Source organism: Mus musculus, chromosome 1 (assembly GCF_000001635.26).
Source record: "Mus musculus strain C57BL/6J chromosome 1, GRCm38.p6 C57BL/6J".
Taxonomy (NCBI): domain Eukaryota; kingdom Metazoa; phylum Chordata; class Mammalia; order Rodentia; family Muridae; genus Mus; species Mus musculus.
The window spans coordinates 25,207,454-25,229,573 of NC_000067.6; the positions used below are offsets into that span (position 1 = coordinate 25,207,454).

A 22,120-nucleotide genomic window follows, 5' to 3' on the forward strand; every position below is an offset into this window, starting at 1 on the left:
CCTTGGGTATTTTCTCTAGCTCCTCCATTGGGGGCCCTGTGATCCATCCAATAGCTGTGAGCATCCACTTCTGTGTTTGCTAGGCCCCGGCGTAGTCTCACTAGAGACAGCTCTATCAGGGTCCTATCAGCACAATCTTGCTAGTCTATGCAATGGTGTCAGCGTTTGGAGGCTGATTATGGGATGGATCCCTGGATATGGCATTCTCTTTTATGATATTGAGGAATAAAGTGGTCTGTTATAGAGAGGTCACGAAACATAAATTAACAAAAAGTACAATATACAGGAGATATAAAATTCAAGACTTCTTAGCAAGCTCTTCTGTCCTCTTGTCCTGCCTCCCCTCCTCTCCCCCACTCTTCCCCCACTCCTCCCATTCCCTCTATTTCACTCACAGTGTCCTGGCCTCTCGCCCCACCTCTTTCCTTCTTTTGCACAAGGGTCAAGGGATCTCTCTCTCTCTCTCTCTCTCTCTCTCTCTCTCTCTCTCTCTCTCAGAAAACTTTTATTTAAACAATTCAAGTAAAAAAATAGAGGACTTGGTGAAGTTCAGTAAGTAAAGTGCTTATCTAGTGCTATGGGGGATGGGGCTTTGAATCCTCAGCTCCCATGTAAAAGGGGGGGTTTCACTTTGGTATGTGAAATCCCAATACTTGGTGAGAGGAGGCAGGCAGATTCCAGGGAAATGATGACCAACCTGTGTGAATGAAATGTTTGTCTGAAATAGTGAACTCAAGTTTTGGTGAAACACCTTGTCTCAAAATATTAAGTAGGTCAACAAATGGAGGAAGATTCCTGAACTTGAATGTGGCTTCCACAGATGTTTTCACGGCTGCGAACACACACAAAATTTAATAAAACACAATATATATAAGCAGAGGAAACTCTTGGATAAGAAATCATAGCAGCCAGAGTAGAGCAGTCAGTGAGTTTTTGGCATGGTGGTAACCCACACCAGTTATTGAGGAAGGGTAAATTAAAATGTTGACAACAACATGGAATACTGAGATGGGTGTATATTTCTGGAAAGAGGACTAAATGGAGTGACTTGGTGGGAAGCTATATCTATTTGCTTACATTAAACATACTCTAGCCTTTCTTTAAATCAGCTCCTCTAAATACTGAACCCAGGGAAAAAAGGAAGCATATATTCATATTTAGACATTAAATAATTCTAAAATAAATACCATTTAACAATTTTAAATGGATGGTGCTGATAATAACAAAAGGTATAGTGGATTTTAAGAATACCACATGAAGTTTTGAGGGAGAAGGATAGTGGAGAAAGTGGGGGGAAGGGAGTGGGGAAAGATTTGTTCAAAACATATACGTGTATGAGACTCTGAATAAAAAGCTAAAAAGTTAAGAATTAAATATGCCTATCAAATGGATGTAGATGTATAACCAGCTGCTATAACACAATATAATAATTCTTGTGATATAAAAGAATTGACCATTGATGTCATTTACATGATTACATTGCTAAAGGAATGTTAGTAGAAAGTGCCATAACAGAACCAGTAGTTATTTTAGGATTTCATTGACTTGAAATGTTAAAACAAACAAAACTAACATAGAATAGCAGTCAGGACTAGTGGGGTCTGACTGAAAGGAGGCAATTATGAACTTTCTAGAGTGTAGGAATATTCTGTGTATTGACTGGGGTCTTGGTTGTGTAGTAGATGTTGTAGGTGCCCGTGACATTATTCGGTGGAATTTAACTTCATGGACATTTTTCCCTCCATCAGAAGGGCATAAACTTTCAGTTACAAGTTTAATAAGTTCCAGAGAGCTAATGTACAACACAAAAGCTATAGCTGAAAATTATGTATTTTGTACTTGAAATTCTCTAGTAGTATAAAGTGCACCTTTTGTAAATCAAAAGTAGTAACTGTTAGATGACAAAAGTGTTAACATAGAATTCGTCACACAGGAATTATTCATTTTTTACAAAAAAATTAAAGAAAATCAATTACATAACTATGAAGGTAGAGAAAATAAATACGCCTAGTTTTTAGGGTAACGGAAAAAACATTATTATATTTTGGTTAGGATGAACTGAGTTTTCAAGAATAGCTTTTGTGAGAATACTGATCATAAATGCAGGGCACTGGGAGGTTAAACAGGTTAGCCTGAGAGGAGATGTCCTGTGGCAGAGTACATTGAAAGACCCACAACATGAGGACTTCCCCATGTTCTGACTCAGGAGAGGCCACATCCCAAATCAGTCACGAGAAACGGTCTTGATGCGAACCGAAAGAGGACTTTTATTCCAAGAGTGCTCTGGGGCCCAAAGTCGTACACCACGCAGGGAGTGGAGCCCCGAGTAGCTGGGTAAGGGGGTATTTAAAGGAAGAAACCACAACTCAAGGGGGTGGGAGATTGTTAGAAGATACCAAAATGACCAGTTAAGAGTCATGAGGAAGTGCAAAGTCACAAGCGTCACAAGGAATACTTGGTAATTGTGCAGGTTATTTCTCAAGTCAGTTTCTATGAGCCTCTAACAATAGCACATTTGCATAGTGGGTTCCAGCTATAGTCAGGGTGGTCCTTTTTGAACAAACACTCCCTGAACCTAGGAAGCGGGTGGGTGGAGGAATGTTGCTATCTGTTTTATGATTAGCATGCCTCGGAGCATTGAGTCACATTCTCAAGCCTGGGCCTAAAGGCCTAGTTTTTTGTTTTTGTTTTTGTTTTTTGTTTTGTTCTTTTTTTAAATGTTATACTTTTTCAAGGTGTGTGTGTGTAAATCAGGAAGTGGAAAAAAGAGTTGCATGCTAGGCAGAGTGCTGACAGATGGGGAAGCTTTGTAAGTGACTGCTTAGAATTGCACTCAGTAAGTCTAAATTAGGAGTATGGCCACCATGCTGGTGACCTGATGGCCGTGGCTACAGTGGATGGTCAGCACAGAAAGAAGACCTAGAAAGAAAGGAATTGTCAGGCGTATAAGGTAATGAGGTGAATGGATGTGGAAGCTAAGACATGTGGGGGCTTGAGGGCAGTGTTACAGGCTTTGAATTTCATTCTGAGAGCAATAAAGCTTCATTTAGTCTGAGGTTTTACATGGACATGCATCACGATCTGATTTACGGTGCTCAAAGCAGACTGCCATGGCTGGTTATGGCAACAGGTAAGTAGCCTGATAAATGGCATACAACAGCTAAGTGGTGCAGCTTACAGCCCGGTGAAGGCTGCATCTCATCTGTAACCGTCAGACCTGGCGGCTTTACAGCCCCAACCAACCCTTCAGAATGGTACCTATGGCCTAGTGTTGCAAAGAGACCAGAGACGATGGTCCAGCACTGTCCAGCTAGATCAGCCCTTTGTGCCGGACTCATGGAAACAATAAAGAGAGATACTCGTTGCTTTCAAAAGACGACTAGGTTTACAGGGATTTTGTTGGGTGTCAATCACTAGCCAGGTCAAGTGTACCTTTAACTGCAATAAAGGGTGCTTTCCCTTAGGCATAAGAGGTTCATTTCCCAGCTTTATCCCACAGGTTGGGAAATAGATGTTATGATTATCACTATTACTCTCAACCACCACAACAAAACCAAACAAAAATAAAAATCTATATGGATAAGGGAACAATAACTACTTTGTATCTTGCAAAAGCAACAAACATCATTCTTACCCATTAGGAAAGACCCCTTTAAAACACAAATAGGGTCTAATTTCCAGTGGGAATTTTAAAGAAATACAAATCATATTCATGTGAAACTTCTGTGGTTCTACTCATGTATATATACAGATGCATCATCTACAAAAGACACTCTGGGGAGACATCAAATGAAAATTGAAGCCTTTTCTAGTCTGACAGTAGCACAGAGGGCATCTTAAGCTTTAATGAATATGTTTTTGTTTACGTTTCTAACGATAACACTAATCACTTCCTCTTTACAGAACAGCTAAAGCCTTTTAACTTTGGATTCAGCCTAACAGCCTAGAATAAGTACACATATTGTGATTTACTCATTTTTGAATTCCATACATATTCAATTTTCTGGTTAAAGGCTGGTTTTACCTCAATCCGGTGTCACTCCTTTCTTTAGCATTCAAAAATGAACTAACTCGCTATTGCAAAAGTTCAGAAGCTGACTTTAATCTTCACATTCAAATGTATGTCTTTTTACTCCAGATTATAGCTCTTTAGTCCTTAGGCTTTTGGTAGCAATGGCTGTGATCTAATATACATAATAATATCCAACTTTAAGTCAGGAGGCCGAGAGAGTTAAACCAGGACTCTATGGGGGAACAAAGTGGAGATTAGTGGTACTCTTCATTTTGTTTCTGATATGACTTCTTGGCTAAAATTGTCAAGATGAGAGACTTTCTCCAATAAAAGACTTAATGTTTCCTGCTCTACTTTAGGAAGTTTTCTTCTTCAAAGGAAGCAAGCTTTGTTGTCTCTCATATTGGGTATTTGTTAGGCACTTTCAGCTTCTTCAACTTATAAAGTGCCCTACTTGGTTCTGAGTGATTTGATTCAAGCTTTTGTATTTTCTATACGGGCAACCAATAGTCACTACAAGTGAAGGTATTCAGTGTTCGGGTTATTGCTCTAAAAAAAGGGATTCAAAGCGGTCGGCACCCTTTTCATCTCTGTGGAAGCCTTTTCTTACATTGTCATTGGTGTCCCGTTCCAGTTCTGCAGGCTACGCGGGCTAACTCTTAAGTAGATATTTCAGAACTTGAGGTCATTTTACCATAAAAGCGCCAGCCTAAATATAGGCCAGCCTTAACTTACGCTGAAGTTCTTCCACCTGGACATACATGAATACTTTCTGAAAATTCAAGTTGCCTAAGGTTGGAAAACAATGATTCTAGATTACACCCTCTCCTTTGTGGCAGTGTGTAATGAGAGCTGCCTCAGTGAGGTTCAGTGGGTTCAGTAAAGACTGCAAAAGCCAACACAACCCAGGATGGTTGCCAGACATCCATTTACACTAGAGTTAGCTAATCTGGCATGTTGATTCTGGACTGTGATTGGAAAGAGTGCTTGCTGTCTTACTCTTCACGTTATTTCTATCTCCAGTGTAAGGAATCATCAGCAAAAATGTCATTGGCACATTGGACTGCTGAGAACCCTATTATAAGGGTTGAGGTCAGTGATGGAGATCTTCACTAGCCTGGGTTCAATCCCCAGGACTGCAAGGGGATTCAGTGTCTTTGTATTCATGTCTGCTTTCTGTTTTTATGTAGCACATTGCTATTTTACAGTACATTAAGGATTCTAATAAGCACCTAGACTTCGGCATATCTTTGCCAGTTCATATCATGTATGTAAAGGTTAAAAAAAATCAAATAGAAGAAGTTTGTTATTTCTTTACTGGTTTGGTTACTTATAGGGGAGGAAAAACATAATTTTCAGCCTCTTTATAAGATTCTTGGAGAGCTAAAGTTCTCAATTCTGTTTCAGATAAGATCTGATTTAACTCAAACATCTACCACCAACACAGAGCCTTAAAAGTATGCGCTAAGTCTCCAGAGTCTCCTGTAACTCCCTCATCTCATCAGAGAACAACAACAGTACCAACAAGATATAGCTGGGCTGCAGTTACTCTAAATAATAGAGCATCTGGTGAAGCAGTGGCTTTCATTTTGCTATTTTATATCCCATTAGTAGATCCATAACTTTATTCATTCATATGACATTATTCATTTCATGGCATGTAGAAAATAATACTATTCTTAGGAATTTTAAAGTCTGGAAGTAGAAAAACACAATTCTAGAGAATTAGAGTGGCCATTGTCTTTCAGCAAATGAACTGATAAAATAGGACTACTCAATCTTCCTAATGCTGTGACCCTCTAATATAGTTCCTTATGTAGTGGTGAGCCCCTCAACCATAAAATTATTCTGTTACCACTTCATACCTGTAAGTTTGCTACAGTTGAGTTGTAATATAAATATCAAGATATGTAGGATATTTGTTATAGAACCCTGTTTTGACCCACAGGTTGAGGACTGCTGTTATTAGAGAAAGTAATTACTCAAAACATAGAGGGATATTACAGATTACATGGTGTGTTGAAGGAGCAATAGTAAGATAGTTTGCTGCCGTCATGTCCTACGGTGTGGTAGAAGTTTGTCAGGCAGAGAAAAGTAAGCACTGGGAGCATGACAGTTCCTCTGACCTGCGTCCCACTAGAAATACTCTTCCTACTGTCATCCAGAGATCCTGCTTTTGCCTTTGCAGCACGGAGGGAGCGATTATTTTCATAATTTATCTCCATAGAAAGACTATCTTTTAATCTTTTTAATTTTATCTTTTTAATTTTCCATCAAGACTACTGACATCCCAGAAACAGCCCTGAGTGTGGTGGTGTTCAGCATACAGAGACCATCTTGCGACACCTTTAAACCACTAAAGAAGATCAGAGGATGACCAAGTCAATGAATGTAAGCACATTCTTGTGGCAAAGAGAAGATGAAGTGCTACTAGGAAGAGGTAAAGAAGCAGACCACAGAGTGACTCGAGTGAGCCAAATGAGAGGTCTGAGGACCAGGTCTGAAGTGAGGTTGAGGGGAGAGAAAGCAGAGATTGCTGCCGTAGTTCTTGATCTTTCTAAAGCTGCAAGCATTTAATCTAGTTCCTTATTCTGTGGTGACCCCTCAGCCATAAATCTATTTCATTGCTGCTTCATAACTGTAACTTTGCTAGTGTTATAAATCTTACTATAAATATCTGATATGCAGGATATCTGATGTGCAACCCCTGTGAAAGTGTCATTTGACCCCCCCCCCCCCAACGGATCATGACCCACAGGTTGAAAACGACTGGCTTAAGGCAAGGAGGTTCTGTACTGCACCACTCCCTGAGGACCAATGGACAGTTGGTAATCAGAGTAGACTTGACAATCTCAGCTGCTGTCTGGACACTGCCCTGACATCTGCGAAATGAATACTCCCTCTTGGGCAATATTTCTGTTTTGATGCTGGAGTCAAGAACACCCACTAAGCATCCAAACCTGGCTTTCTTGTCTCTCAAAATTAGTTCGTTCCTGACATCTCAACCTTTATGGTAACTCCAGTCTGTCAAGCAATTCTACTTGCATTGGCTTTGTCTAGAACACATCCTTCATGCTGATCTTCTATCCTGTGTTCACAGGGACCTTGGCTTTTTCTGTGGAAAATTGGACATTTATAACCAAAACAGCCACATGGTTACAGTGGAATAAAAAACTCTTTGAAATCCTACTAAAGGACAAAATAGTCCTTGCATACCAGGAGCTGGCAACATTAAGAAATGAACCAACTGTTTGCTTCCTTAGTTTAAGCAGATTTTAAGGAATTCCTAAGAACCTTAGTGGAGGTAACAGAATGCCTCAAAATAGACTCAAATGAATTATACAGAAGGATTACATTTAAATCCCTTTACATACACTGAAGCCAATCAACAAATTAGATTTTAATAAATCTGAGCAAGAGTCTTTTGCTTCAGCCATTAGAGTCATGTATATCTGAGCGATAATAAACACGCATTTGGGAAATTATTGGCAGCAGTTGTGTGACAGGGAAAGAATTTTAAGTAGGTACACTTTGAAAGATTATAAAGATGGTTTTATGAGTTATCAAGGAAAAGATCCATATTTGTTAGGTGCTAGTGTCTCTTTGACTAGAACCCAAGAACAAGATTTTCTTCACAGCATGCTGTCTATCACTTGGAGCATGAAGAAAACAGATCCCCAGGAATGCATCTTTATCATATTATTTGAGATACTGTCCAAAGTAGGAAATGCTCATCCTTCGTAAACCTATCGCTGTCTTGATAGACGCAAGTGGTGGGTTTCTGTAAATTGATTTCGGTATAGCTCTTTGTGTCCTATGACCAAGTACCAGACAGAAGCATTGTTAAAGAGGGGAAGATTTGGTTTAGCTCCTGGTTTTAGAGGTCTCAATCTATAGTCTTTGATTGCATGATTCTGGGCCTGAGGCAGGGTATCTTGGCAGCAGGCACATCTAAGTGATAAGGCTGTTTGTTTCAGCTCAGGCCACAGGGAGAGTAGGAAATTAACAGAGTGGTTAGGCAATGGTACATCTGCCTCCACAAAACTCCACTGACCCATTTTCTTCATTTTAGGCTCATCTTCCATATTTGATACTTTCCAAAAATCTGTGCAGATTTTAAACCATTCAATAGATTAAAATACTCACTAAGCCATAGCCCTTATAAGCTAATCATCCCTGAGAATGTAATAATATACAGAGATTAGCTTTACTAACCTTTTAGGTGTTTTCAATCTATTCATGTTAGCACTTAAAATTAACCATCACAATATACCTATTTATCCACAATTGCTGTATCCTGAAAATAACTGGACTATATACTGACAATGAATTTAAAGATGAGTTTAACTTAGTCTCAATCCCAGAGGTATGTAGTGAGGCTGAAAACAGATAACACAGCACATCATGGTCGATAAGCACAAGTGAGAATGGATCCAAATCTAGGAACATACAAAGTATATATGCACATGAGTAAGAGCAAGTCCTTTGGAGCAATAGATGACATTGTGATGGATGAACAATTCTTTTGGATGGAGTATTTTATGCAGTAAGAAGCCATCAGTTGACTTTAATGTAAGCCATGTGGTGTTTCAGATGTGATGAAATAAAACCCAATAAAATAGGAGGCTGGAGAGGCCAGTAGAATCATGTTGAAGATCAGAGCAGTCTTAGAAGTTGTAGAACTCTCAAGTAAAAGTTATTCCTGAATTCTAATACATCAATGAAGAAAGAGTAGTGAATACAAACTATGATTAAAATATGTTCCATTCTTTTCCTATGGTCACAATTTGAGAAATCACTTCTGTAGACAATGTGAATGGTTGTGGAGCATATTTGAATTCTAGTTCTGTGAGTTGAGCTAAGGGGAAGAGTGGGTTTAATGATGTTATGATGCAGCAAGTGTATCTGATAGAGACAGGGCTGACTTTGAAAACTGAGAGTTCAACTGGCAGAGGTTGATGAAATTATGGCCTTGTATTGGGGATGAGGTAGGGGGCAGGACAGAGATATTAAGGGTAACTTCTGAAGTTCAAGCATATGTAATTGTAATTGGTCGGAGACTCCTCAAAAGGCACTCAGTGTTTTAAAAGTGTGTCAATGTGGCAAGAGGACACAAACCATGAAGCTAGTAGAGAGGAGAAAATTTGACAAGAGGAAATCTGAAGTTCAAAAGGGAACATAATCAGCTGTAAATCAGGCATCCATCATTATCCCCACTACAATCACCACAGACACTCAAGGAATGCTCACTGGGCTCTGGGTTCAAATTGTCACAAGTACTAGCTCATATAAGTGGGACAAGAAGCTAAGGCTGTGCATCATGTTCCAGGTCATAACTAGAAGTGGAACATTTTAAATACTTAGGCTTTCCAGCTAGAGAGAGAGAGAGAGAGAGAGAGAGAGAGAGAGAGAGAGAGAGAGAGAGAGAGAGAGAGAGAGAGAGAGAGATCTCCCAGAACAGAATGTGGAAAAAATGAAACTCAAGGGCAGAGAATCTGTGTGGCTCTCCAGGGTACAGAATGGAAGCTGTGAGGTACATACTCAGTATCTGCTCTCTGAATCAGTAAACACATAGGCCTGGCATCTAGCTGAATGTGTGAATAAGGTGTGTTTATCCTCAAAGAAAGTCGTAGGCGAATTAGGAGAAACAAGAGGGTTTGGTCCAATTTAAGATATCCAAATGGAGAGTCTCATCTTTAAAATGTACAAGTATGATCAAAGAAAACCTTCTCCCACTGCCTATAAGCTTCTAATTTGGTCTGTCTTTATTAAATACCCTATTAAAAATTACAGAATTAAAACATGCCAAGTGGACTGTGGAGGTGGCACAGCTGTTAAAGGCAAAGCTCACAACCAAAAGCTTAGAGAAATAAAATTAAGACAAAGAGAGGCAACTTTGTAGAGAATGTGGTTTAAAATAAATGCTCTAAGACAGTGATCCTCTATATTTTTTATAATTTTTAGTTAAAAGATATAGCTAACCACACAGAGCAATACTGTATATGTAAAATCAGGAAATCGAACTGCCTTAATATCATTGAGAACATAGCAGGCATCACAAGTGGTTTACAAGTTTCTCTTTATCAGCTACTGAGACTTTTTTCATTGAGTTCAAGTATTCTAAGAATAAATCTAGTGTATAATTTTTTCCCTTGTATATTTGAGTATTTTTCAAGGCTTTAACCTTTTGTGATGGATAAAATGGCTTAAAGTTATTTTCTTATACTTCAATATTTTCTATATGATAAAATAATTTAACCTTTAATCAATCATTGATGTACAAGTTATAAAGCTCAATTTTATTTTCAGTCCATACATCCAATGAGGTCCATACATCCAGTGAGGTGCATACATCCAATGAGGCAAACACATGCCCTTCTAATCTAGTTTTGTCTATGCATAATTAACATACACCTCACTAGCAAACTCAAATGTAAGTGCTGTACATTATTAGGTCCTCTTTGGTGAAAATACAGATATTCAATATATAGAGATTAATGAATATCACTAGTCATTTCTTGCTCTTGACTCTTCATTTGGTTTTGCTTATTTATTTGTCTTATTTTTTTGGTTTTGGTTTTTTGATACGAGATCTAAGAACCCTTGGCTGTCCTGAAACTCACTATGTATAACAGGTTGGTGCTTAATTCATGGAAATCCACCTTTCCTCTGCCTCCTGAGTGCTGAATTAAAGGTGCAAACCATCATAGTCTCATTATTTCTAGAATTTAATAAGTTATATTTAACTTTTCACTGAAATATGTATCTTAGACCTCTTAGAGAAAGGGTCACAGCTTTATGCCCAATTATTCTCTACTTGACATTGGATTATGTATATTTCTGATTGAGTCTTGCTGACTAAAAGGCCACAGAACTCTGCTTTAGAACTGTGCTATGTCTATTTTCAGAGGATATTCTATACAGGTTATTGTCAAAGTGTCTAACAACGTAAAAGACCTTGGCTCTGCCTGAGTCTACAGAACACGTTTTGTTCCTGATTTACTAACAAGCATTATTCTAATGAGTATATGGATCTATGCTATTTCACTATAGCCTAGTAGTGAGGCTGACTATGAGACACTATCTAGGAACTATCTACAAGTAAACTGAACTTCTTGGTTGCTTGTCTTTCCTTAACCACCACCCACCACCACCCCCCATAATTTCTCCAACTTTGCTTCCTTCTGTTCAGTTCTATGACTTTTTTTTTTTAATAATAAAGTACATCACAGACTATTGGAATCAAACATAAATATATTTGTTTGGGAGAGATTTTGGTAATCAAACTATTTTCTGAACTTATCTGTATCCTAAATATTCATTGCTTCTTTCAAAAGAACAGCATCAACATTAATCCACAAATCTACACAATTACACATGCTTACTTTATAGTTCAAACTCATGGCCAGTAAATTTGAGTGAAACATGAATATCCTGGTTGAGGTTTTGAAATGCAGACGGAGATCAAAGGGTAAAGCTGCCTCATGAGAAAGGCTCAAAATACAAGGAAGCAAGTTATAATTAAATTTTACAACAGGATTTTAAGAGGACAGACAAGATAGCGCATTTAATTCCCTTTTTTATTGCCAGCAGTTGAATCTATAGTTTAAATATTGAGTATATTCATCTTTTAAACAGTGGACTATTTTGGCTTGTTTCTACCCCAATTCAAAAGCAAGCAGAGAGCACAGCATGATACTCAGGTCAATTGTATTTTAGCAGGGAGTTGGGAAAGACTATACTTCAACACTCCAGCATGACTCTGGACAGCAGCGGCAAATGCCAGCTTTCACACAAAGTAGACAGTAGTACCAAATAATTTGCTCATCAAGAATCTTTCTCGTGTGTTTCCATTTCCCAAGTGGAAAGTACTACAGCACTAATCAAAACTTGTCAGGAAAGTCAAACATCGGAATCAGACCAATGACAAATTGTCCACAGCAGCTAAGTTCTACATATAACCCAAATAAAACACAGTTGGCCAACAATCCATATTTTTACTTTTTAAATCTCACTTGCTTAGAATATAGTTTATATAGATTATCTTTATATGGACTATATACATTTTTCATCTTGTTGGATAAGAAGGTAGGTATAAACTTTTACACACCAAAACACATGTAAAATCAAATATCACCAACTTACTTAAATTCAAAATGTGAATCAGACACATAATTGTTTCCCCCAAGAAATCTAATATTGCTTAGAATGACTTAGAGTAAAATTTTAATTTTTTCCATTTTTATTACCTTTCCACTGCAGTATGAATTATCCCAAGCTTATAAGAACACCAATGCTGAGCCATCAACACAAAATTAATGTAGAATAAGAGAAAACCCGATAATCACCACCACCTACTTTCTACTCCCACCATGAGCAACAATAACTAGCACTAAAAATTAGCATAGTCAATCTGGAACAAGCCCACCATGGTTCCAACACCACATGAAATCTATGTTGTACTTAGTTTCCTGGGGAGCAACCATACCATATAAAACTTCACTTTAGTTTTTAATAAGCACATATCAGCCATTTCTCACAATCAGAAATGAAAAAGAAAACACGACTTGTCTTATCTTGCCTCTGACGTTGAAAATATAAAACAATGAAGAAAGCAGAAAGTTGCAAAAGCCAAAATGGACACAGAAGGAGTTTTTTGTTTGCTTGTTTTGAACATTCTAGTTTCTGGATATTGCTAACATTTGGATATACACAATCACAAAGTGGTTGTCATTAGCCATGCGTCATCACTGAACGATTGAAATGACGCTAATTCAAATGAGAGGCATTTTAAGTATAAAATATATACCAGATTATAAAGACTTGAATTGATAAATTATCCCATTCATACTTTTATAGTGATTATTTGTCTAAGTGGTAATGTTATAGGTATACTGAGTTAAACATAATATATTTAAATGATTTTAATTGCCTCTTTTCACTTTGTTTGAATGCAATCAGTAAAAATGTAAATTACAGATGTGGATTACTTTACCTTTCTATATGTGAGTCATGAGGTAGACCATAGCCTTACTATGGTAATAAACATTACAGAAAACTCTAATTCTACTAGTTGTGCTAGTAGTTTCACATGACATGACATGAAAGGGCTTTATAAGCATATCCCCTACTGAGCATCATTGTCCTCCATAGCCAAATGAGAGGAATAATTCTAGAAATTACGGTGTGAGATGCAATGGGATATAACCATTTTATATGAAAAAAAATACGTTTTGTTTTGTTTTGTTTTTTTTTAAAGTAGTGGGCTCAAACACATTCTATCTTGATTTGTTTTCCCTGGTTCCTAGGCTCAGTTTAGGATTCCTACTTCCGAGGGAAGCACTACTTCTGCCTGGAGAAGCTCAAAGGCAGCCAACTAAGGAACTGGGAATGGGGAATTGTGAGCAAGGAGGATCTGAAGCCCAGCACAATGGGAGGCTCAGAACTGGAGGGATGGCATGGTAACAGAGCATTCAAAGCCTCCTTCCTTCCTTTTCTGCTTCCTTCTCCCTAATGTCCTCCAACCTCCTCTCCACCTGGGCTGAGACTCATGTTCACCGCATCTCTGAACTGCAGGTACAATAGGATCCAGGAAAAGTAATTTGAAGCTGGATTTCCTAAAATCTAGTACAGGGCAGTTTAGTAAAGACAATCACTTATGCAAGGAAATGTGTAGTGTGTGTGTATGTGTGTGTGTGTCGATTTATATATCAATTCCTAGAAATGGGACATATAGTTTCACACTCTGATAAAAAGTGAATATATGCTAAAAATAACTGCAACGTTACTTAACTATCAACATGCTTTCGGTTAAAAAAAATACTCTGAAAGGTCTAAGCATAGGAGTAGATCCTGTGATTATTGTGTGTATACTCTTTTACAGGGAGATTTTCAGTGACGTTATGATTGGAATTCATTGATACTGTCATTTTAGTAATTGATATGTTAATAAATCAGACACTCTCTGATTCTGGTTGAACACTACACAGTTGGGGCAATAAAGAAAAAATATGTGTTGTTGATGTCAAAAGGCTTTGGAGACATAGAGCTGTGATGTAATACTTAATTCATATTCTGATTATTATACATTCTACAGGACTAAAGAATTTTAAGCCAACAGAAGACTGTGAACCATCATAGGCAGCACATTAAATCAGAAACAAAAGCGATAAGTAGCAATCATGTATTTTTAAAGTTATTAGAAAAAAGTATTTCTAAGTTATTAGGCAACCGAATAACCAACTATATGCCAAAACAAATGCACAAATAGGATGGGAGGAGTCAGCTGTCATACCTTATTGTGTGTCTGAGTCTGTCCAACCAGTATGAGGATATTGGATGAGATGATAGACAGGCAGAAGTTAATTAGAATGATGGACCTCTCAGAGCGAATATACCTAGTGAAAGAAATGTGATAAATTTCATACATATTGTGTAATTAACTGGAAAAAGAAGCTATGATCCCAGATTTCATATAATGATATGAAAATCATTTTCATATATATGTATATATATATATATATATATATATATATATATATATACACACATACACACACACACACACACACACACACACACATATATATATATATATATTCCCCCCTTAGGTACCTATTTCTACAGTACATAGCATGTGCAAGAAAACTTTAGACTTTTTTTTTTATAATATGTCATAATTTACAGAGCCTAAGTTGAACATATGTGAGAACAATGCATTTGCTTGTCCTGGATATATAAAATTTCTTGGAATTACATCAATTATTATAATCACCTTTTTACATATGTATATGTACATTTATAACGTCTATATAAGCCAATAGAAATGCTAAGGCCTAACAGGAAAGTCCTACAACTCTCCTGTATACTAGAAGAATATATTATTTTTTGTGATAACGTGAACATCAATAGCTACTCAAGCATTTTTATGTAGCTAGGCTTTTCTTATTTCCTTGAGTATCTCTTTTGAGAAAAGAAAGTAACAGAAGTCTTTATAAATAACAATGAACGTACTCCTGAAATGACCTCCTACCATTAGACGGGAACATTCTTGGGGACCGCCATATTTTACCCTTAGGAAGAAGTGTTTATACATCACATTATAGGATTGTACAGTGCACTAAGGTAAGTAACAGTGAAAGCTGTTCAGAATCAAATGTTCCACCAGCTGTTTGCCCTGAAAGGGTAGCAGCTATTTTGCCTAACTGTATGTATTCTGCACTAATGACTGGATAACAATAACTGTAAGGAGACCTTGTCCTTGTGGTGTGGTTAGCCTCCTCCATTTCCACTATAACTTGGGCTCTCATTTTTTTAGCAGACACAGGATTTTCTGAGCAATGTTTGATGGAGAAACCCAACATCTGGAGATACTATTTGAGACAAAGTTCTTTCTCTCTCCTCATTATATCTTTGAATAGTATGTAGGCAGCAACCACATACTCCAGAAATTAAAGCAAAATAAAAACAAAAAATAACACCAAAACACAAATATTAGGTGTCATAATGTAAGAGAAATTTTCTTCATAAAATAAACCCAAACTGAACTAAGTTAGGCTGACAGCATTAAGTGGCTTCAGGAGTTGTTGGACCTGTCTCATGTATTCTGAATAGCTAAGCATGTGCTATTCCTACTGAAGTGGTAAAGGTATCAGCAAATACCATGCTGTTCCTTTTTGTGGATAGAATCTATAAATCTATTCTGATGTTAATGGATTCCATAATAGTAGGAACATATATCTTGTCACTAGGATTTCAGTGACAGTTTCTGTTTGTAAGTAGAAAACCAACAAGACATAGTAATAAAAGATCAACTGGCTGCCCTGAGCACTACTGAGATGTTTCCTTTTCTCAACAAGCCTGAGTCATTGTTGCATTAAATACTGCTAAGAAATGTCACTACATTCAACATCATTGTATAGCATTCTGTATTGAAAAAAATTGTCAACTATTTCTGGCATTAAATTGATTGAGAGTCCATAGTGAAGTGCTTTTTGATGTAACAGTATATTTCTCCTTGTTGTATGGAGAGAGAGAGAGAGAGAGAGAGAAAACAGCTTGCTATATTATTATTGTCATAACTATCTTCATAATAATCAACTTTATCACGATTACCAATAGTGTTAACAGCAATGAAAGCAATGTCTCTGAGAATTGAACCTGAGTATCACAAATTAAAGGCAAACACAGAGACTGAGCCACACTTAGAGCCCTCTCAATTTTTAGGGAATATTTTTAATAACTACATGGAGCTCTCTCCACCAGTCGAGCAAGATGCGCAAAGGAAAGAAGGCCAAGGGGAAGAAGGTGGCCCCGCATCCCCGCACCGCCCCGGCGTCATCAAGAAACAGGAGGTCAAAAAGGTGGTCAATCCTTCCGTAAAGAGATCTAACATGCTTTGTCGAATGGCTCTGCTACATCAGGCTGCAGCTGCAAAGAGCCATCCTCTATAAGCGGCTCAAAGTACCTCCTGCCCTTAACCAGTGCTGAGAAGAAAGCAGCTGGCAAAGGCTAAGAGTCCCAACTAAGAGACCACCTGTCCTCCGAGCAGGAGTCAATACAGTCACCACCTTGGTGGAGAACAAGAAGGCTCAGCTGGTGGTGATTGCCCATGATGAAGAACCCATTGAGCTGGTGGTTTTCCTGCCTGGTCTGTGTAGAAAGATGGACGTGCCCTACTGTATCATCAGGGAAAGACCAGGCTTGGGCGTCTGGTCCACAGGAAGACATGCACCACTGTTGCCTTCACCCTGGTTAACTTGGAAGACAAGGGTGCTCTGGCTAAGCTGCTGAAAGCTATTAGGACCAATTATAATGACAGATATGACGAGATCCGTCACCACTGGAGAGGCAACGTCCTGGGTCCTCAGTCTGTGGCTCACATTGCCAAGCTGGAAAGGGCAAAGGCTAAAGAACTCGTCGCTAAATTGGGTTAAATGTACACTGTTTTCTGTACATGAATATAATTATAAAATAAAAAATAACCACATGGAACAGCTACAAAATTCAAAATAGCATGTTGTCTATAAAGTAAATCACATGCTAATACATTTTAGAAACCACTAGAAATACTTTAATCCTAAATGTTTTCATTAGAGTAAAAGACAGGAGGATCTCAACACTCTTACAGCTGAATCAAATGTTTTAGGATGTACTTGGTCTTTATAAGGTATTTTAAATGAATGACGCTACAAGATCCATTTAGAAATGCATGAGTTGGGGCTGGTGAGATGGCTCAGCAGGTAAAGCACTGGCTGCTCTTCCAAAGGTCCTGAGTTCAAATCCCAGCAACCACATGGTGGCTCACAACCACCCACAATGAGATCGATGCCCTCTTCTGTTGTGTCTGAGGACAGCTACAGTGTACTTACATATAACAATAAATAGAATCATTTTTTTTAAAAAAAGAAATGCATGAGTCTTGATACTTCTTTCAAGTTGTAATTATTATTTCACTTGTCTTATGGATGGATGATGGAGGGATGACCACTTAATTCTTAGAAATCCAGATTTGTGCTGTTTCCTGGTACTCATTTCTGTAATTCTCAACTTCAGGACAGGTTTTAATAGATTCTTTAATGATTTCAGAAATTCCTAGAATTCTGTTTTAGTAAGTGACTATGCTGCATTTTCTGAAGTTTAGAAAACTTCATGTGGATAAACAAATATATCATATATTTACATTGGTTATTCTAAGTGTATGGGGGTGGGCAGGGAGGGTGGGGGAGGCGTGTAGCAGAAGGTGGAAATGGTACCTGAATAGAAATTGCTAAAAATGGAATTTATTTCTAAAGACTCCAATGGGTATCAATTATGAGGATATCAACTATAATTACCTAGTATTTTAGAAAATTCCTTCATTTATTTTAAAAAAAGACATGTCATTTATACAATTTAGGAAATGGTATTCTTCCAAGCCTGTCAGTTCCTTCTTACAGGACAACAGACTGATTGACTCTTGAATATAGAATCTTGTGTTTTCTACAGTATCATATCTACATTAGGTATTTTTCTATTTCCTCTCTTCCTGTATCAGTGTGGCCACTCTATAAGTATTATCCTGCCGGACAATATCACCACAAGCATGCAGAACTTCTTTCATGTACCTGGGTCACATTGTACACATATTTTCCTTTTTCACAAAGCATAAAAAACTTAATATTCTTGATACTTTAAATATCTTTCACAATTAACTCTTTTAAAAGAGTGAAAACCATAAAGGATAGTAATATTTTATTTAAATGTCAACATTAATCTAAATAAATATTCCTTGTTAAACAGTAATTGATTTTTAGTATTTCTACTGATCGTATAAAACCCTAAGTAAGTATAAAATACTTTGAGTTAGGCACATCAGCTCTTACAATGTTAAATATATCAAAAATTCTGGAAACAATAGGTAATTATCTGCATACTAATGTAATATTACATTTTAGACCATATTAATATTGACAATGGTTATAAAATGTTTAACTGTTAAATTATTATAAAATCCATTAAAAAGTTTGGCCATATTACACATATACATTGTCAATGCGTGAGTAGACACTAAATGTCACAGGCCAAGTTCTTACTAGCATCCTAAGAAATGCCAAAGAAGTTATCTAGAAAAATATTAAATCTCTACAGATTATTAAATAGATGCAATTGAATACATAGGAGAAGAAAAATTTCCAAACATTCCCCTTTCATATTTTTATGATGTTCTTTATCAAACTTGTCAAAAATCTGACTCATGGCAAACACTGAAGTAAGTGACCTTTTGTAGAGAACTTAGAAATTTTGTTATTGCTTTTCACATAAGAGAAGACTTTACTCCTTGGACCAGGCTCACACAAAGCATGCTTGGCACTTGAGAACTTGATACCCTATTCCTGTAGAGAGAGGATTGCAAGTGTACCAATTAAGTTCTGAGGTTCAACAGCAGCTGATATAAACATAATCCACACAGAGAAGAAACTTAAGAGAGAAGAGAGTTGTGTTTACATGTGAACTCATCAAAGTCTACAGTCATGTTCTAGAAGAAAAGTATGCATGCGTGTTTTGTTTATTAATCTTTATCACAGACAAATAAAAGACAGAAGATTAGATAAATATGGTTCATGTGTTCCAGTTCTAGCACAGAAATCTTAATTCTGTTATAAAAATTCTGGTTCTCATATATGATGAAGACAGTAGACATTTGTTCTTACAATCACTGTTCTAATGCAGAGAAACTGAGTTCTTTACCTCAGGTCTACCCACTAATTACATACCTCCATAGTGCTGCGTACACAACTGCTAGAGTTATCAAGGCCAGGCAGGAGAGGCCACTGCCTACTATGAGGGTAACTGAGGGGGTACCAGAGGATTCCATGACCTGTAAGTTGAGGGGGGGGGAAGAAAAGAAAAAGAAAATTTACATGAACAAAAAATAAAATTCTAGACTCAGAGAAAGTAAGTGATCACTCAGGAATAGCACAGATAGTTGTTATAGTTACCAGATACTTAACCACAGAACACTCAGTTCACACATCCTGAAGCTCTACAAGGACTAGCTCCCCCTTCCCTCACACTGTGAAGTAAGAAAGCCTTAGAGTTTCAAATGCTTGGTTACAGCCCATCACTTAGAGTTGTCTCCAAGACCCCAAGCTATAACGTAATCATCACTCATAGGTGAGACTTTGAGTGAAATCTGAAGCAGCATGTTCATTTGGTTTTTTTTTTTAACTAAGTACAGTTTAGTTATTTCTCCATATGATTCTTGGTGAGATTTATCTTGCTACTCCCATTTATAAATCCTTATGTTACCCAAATCTGGTGCACAGTTACTGAAAAATCTGAAACTTTCTGACTTTTGACAACTTTGTTCTGAGTCAAGAATTCTCACATGAAATTTCACTTGCTTGGCTTCCAAGTATACAGAAGAAAATAGGATGCTATGCTTAAGCCCTTCAATTATATTTCCCCCTATGAACAAAGTATGTGGAGATAATTTGCATAGTGCCACTATCAGTCCCTAAAACCATGACCTTGAAAAATAAGCTTATATCTTTAAAAACATATATAAACAGTACTAATACCCACTGGTCCAAATAGCTTCTTCCTTTCTTAGACAGTAGCATGACCATAACTAATGAATTCAGTTGGTTTTCATAAATTTTTATATTAGAAGTTTGAAGCAATACACTGTATGGTTAACTGTGTCACAAAATTTGTATCAAATTATTAGGTATACGTATCATTAAAATAAGCAAAAGTAGTGATACTTTTAGGCCAGATTCAGGCAGAAAGTCTTATATATCAGAGTATCTATTTGTCATTATTTTAATTTTCTGTAAAATTTTCTCAAAATACATTTGGTGAGAACATTATTTTTCTCTTAGACTGCTCTGTACAGCTCTTTCTTTCAGAAACTAATTTTTCTTTTCTTTCTTCCTTTGCAAAAATCTACATGCTTTTAAGGAATGATTTTACAGTTCCAAACAACCATGTCTCCATGAAAACTTAATTCGATTTAAAAATACACATGTATCCAAGGACACCCTCAGAAAACCTGTGCTGGAAATATCCAATGCAGATCTGCAATGTGTTCAGCTCTAGTGGCTGGGGTCTTCTTTCTACTCCTAACAGCATTGTCACAATTTCCCCTAGAACAGCATTCCAGTTTTAAAATAAACCTTGAGTTGGCAATTATTTTTATTTGAAAGTTTGCAGAATATTACTGATATCAGAGTAGATCTCCAAAACTATACTACAGAAATGCCAAGTTATAAGACATAAAATTGAGTAGGATTTAGTTATCGCACACCAACTAGAATTCAATTCGCCAAGCTACTGTAGCTGAGGAGAACAACCCGATTTTGCCACCCTGCAACCTTTTCTATTTCCCCCTTTGAAATGCAGTTCCCTGGAGAAACACTCGCCACAATGTCCCTGCCTTTGCATTAAAGCCGTGTTTTCCCTTTGTTACTTACTATTTCTCTAGGTTGCTGAGCCAAAATGGCGAAGGTAGAGAGCCGATCACATAAGCATTTCGTATGGGATGCATCGGTAAGCACAGTTTTACATCCCTGGGTGGACCACGTTCCCAAAGACTCGTTCCTGCAAAGGGGGTGGAGGGGAGATCGGGATAAATACGCCTGACAGCCAAGTCCGTAAAGAAGAAAATGCAGTTTAATTGAGAGAATCGCCTACTGTAATTCCCGTACAGGAAAAAAAAAATCTACTTGTTGTTGAACAGGACGTAATTTAGATGCATCTCCAGTAATGCAAAGCGAGAGTGGGAAAAAAGCAAGCAGGCGGTGGTGCGGCGTGCAGAGAGCTGTCCAGCGCCGGAGGTGCTGAAATCAGGACTAGCTCTGTCCAGCCCTCTGCGAGAAACAGCGGCGGCGGCAGCGGCACCAGCAGCCGCCGAGCGTTGGCAGACACTTGCTATGCTCATCGGATCGTTTCAAACACTCAGAGTGTAAAGAGGCTTTTCATATTTTCATACCAGCTCTGATTCCAGGCCCGTGGTTTGGACCGTGAATGCTGTCTTTTAAAATGCGGATTTCTCTGAAAAGCCTGCCTAAAAGGTTACATAGCTTGGGTTGGGTGATATGATCTTCCCCGCTGCTGGTAAGGGATTTTTCTTCCCTTTAGAATTAGCTGCTGTGAAAATTTCACCCTGGAAACGGGAAGAGGTATCAGCTGGTTCCGACTCTCACTGCCTTTGCCTGGTATCCAGGGAGGGGTGGGCTTCAGATTAAGCTCCCACTCCACACTTCACTTATTCGAACGCTCTTCTAAAGCCCCTTAATATTACTTGCCCTCAACTGCCTCTTTGTCCAAGCACAGAAACATTAAGCTAATTCCAAGTCCACCGAATATTTAGAATAAACCCACCCCAAAGTCCAGCAGGATGGGGGAGGGGGTCTGGTTCAGTTTTCTCTTTGGTGTAGCCATTTAAAATGCTAAAGCATATGGTTTCTTTCCCACCCCAGCAGAACAATAAAAATGGTATCAACCTACGTCTCGTTAGTAGAGCTGGTGGTGATGGGGGAGAACCCTGTCACCCCCCCCCGCCCCCGCCCCCCTGCTGAACTACTCTGTAGACAGAGAGGAAAAGGGCGAGCTGCAAGGCTCAAC

At 37.9% G+C, this 22,120-nt stretch overlaps 1 protein-coding gene across 4 annotated transcripts in view; it reads right to left on the minus strand.

The window, feature by feature from the left end:
• Adgrb3 (adhesion G protein-coupled receptor B3) overlaps positions 1-22,120 on the minus strand; it is a 767,297-nt gene that overhangs the window by 139,978 nt on the left and 605,199 nt on the right. For all 4 annotated transcript variants that reach the window (NM_175642.4, XM_017319555.2, XM_006495818.4 and 1 more), the window contains 3 exons: positions 20,968-21,094; positions 19,267-19,370; positions 14,307-14,409 (listed from right to left, as the gene is read on the minus strand). In NM_175642.4, coding sequence (NP_783573.4) covers positions 14,307-14,409; positions 19,267-19,370; positions 20,968-21,094 — 334 coding nt within the window. The remainder of the gene's footprint in view (positions 1-14,306; positions 14,410-19,266; positions 19,371-20,967; positions 21,095-22,120) is intronic.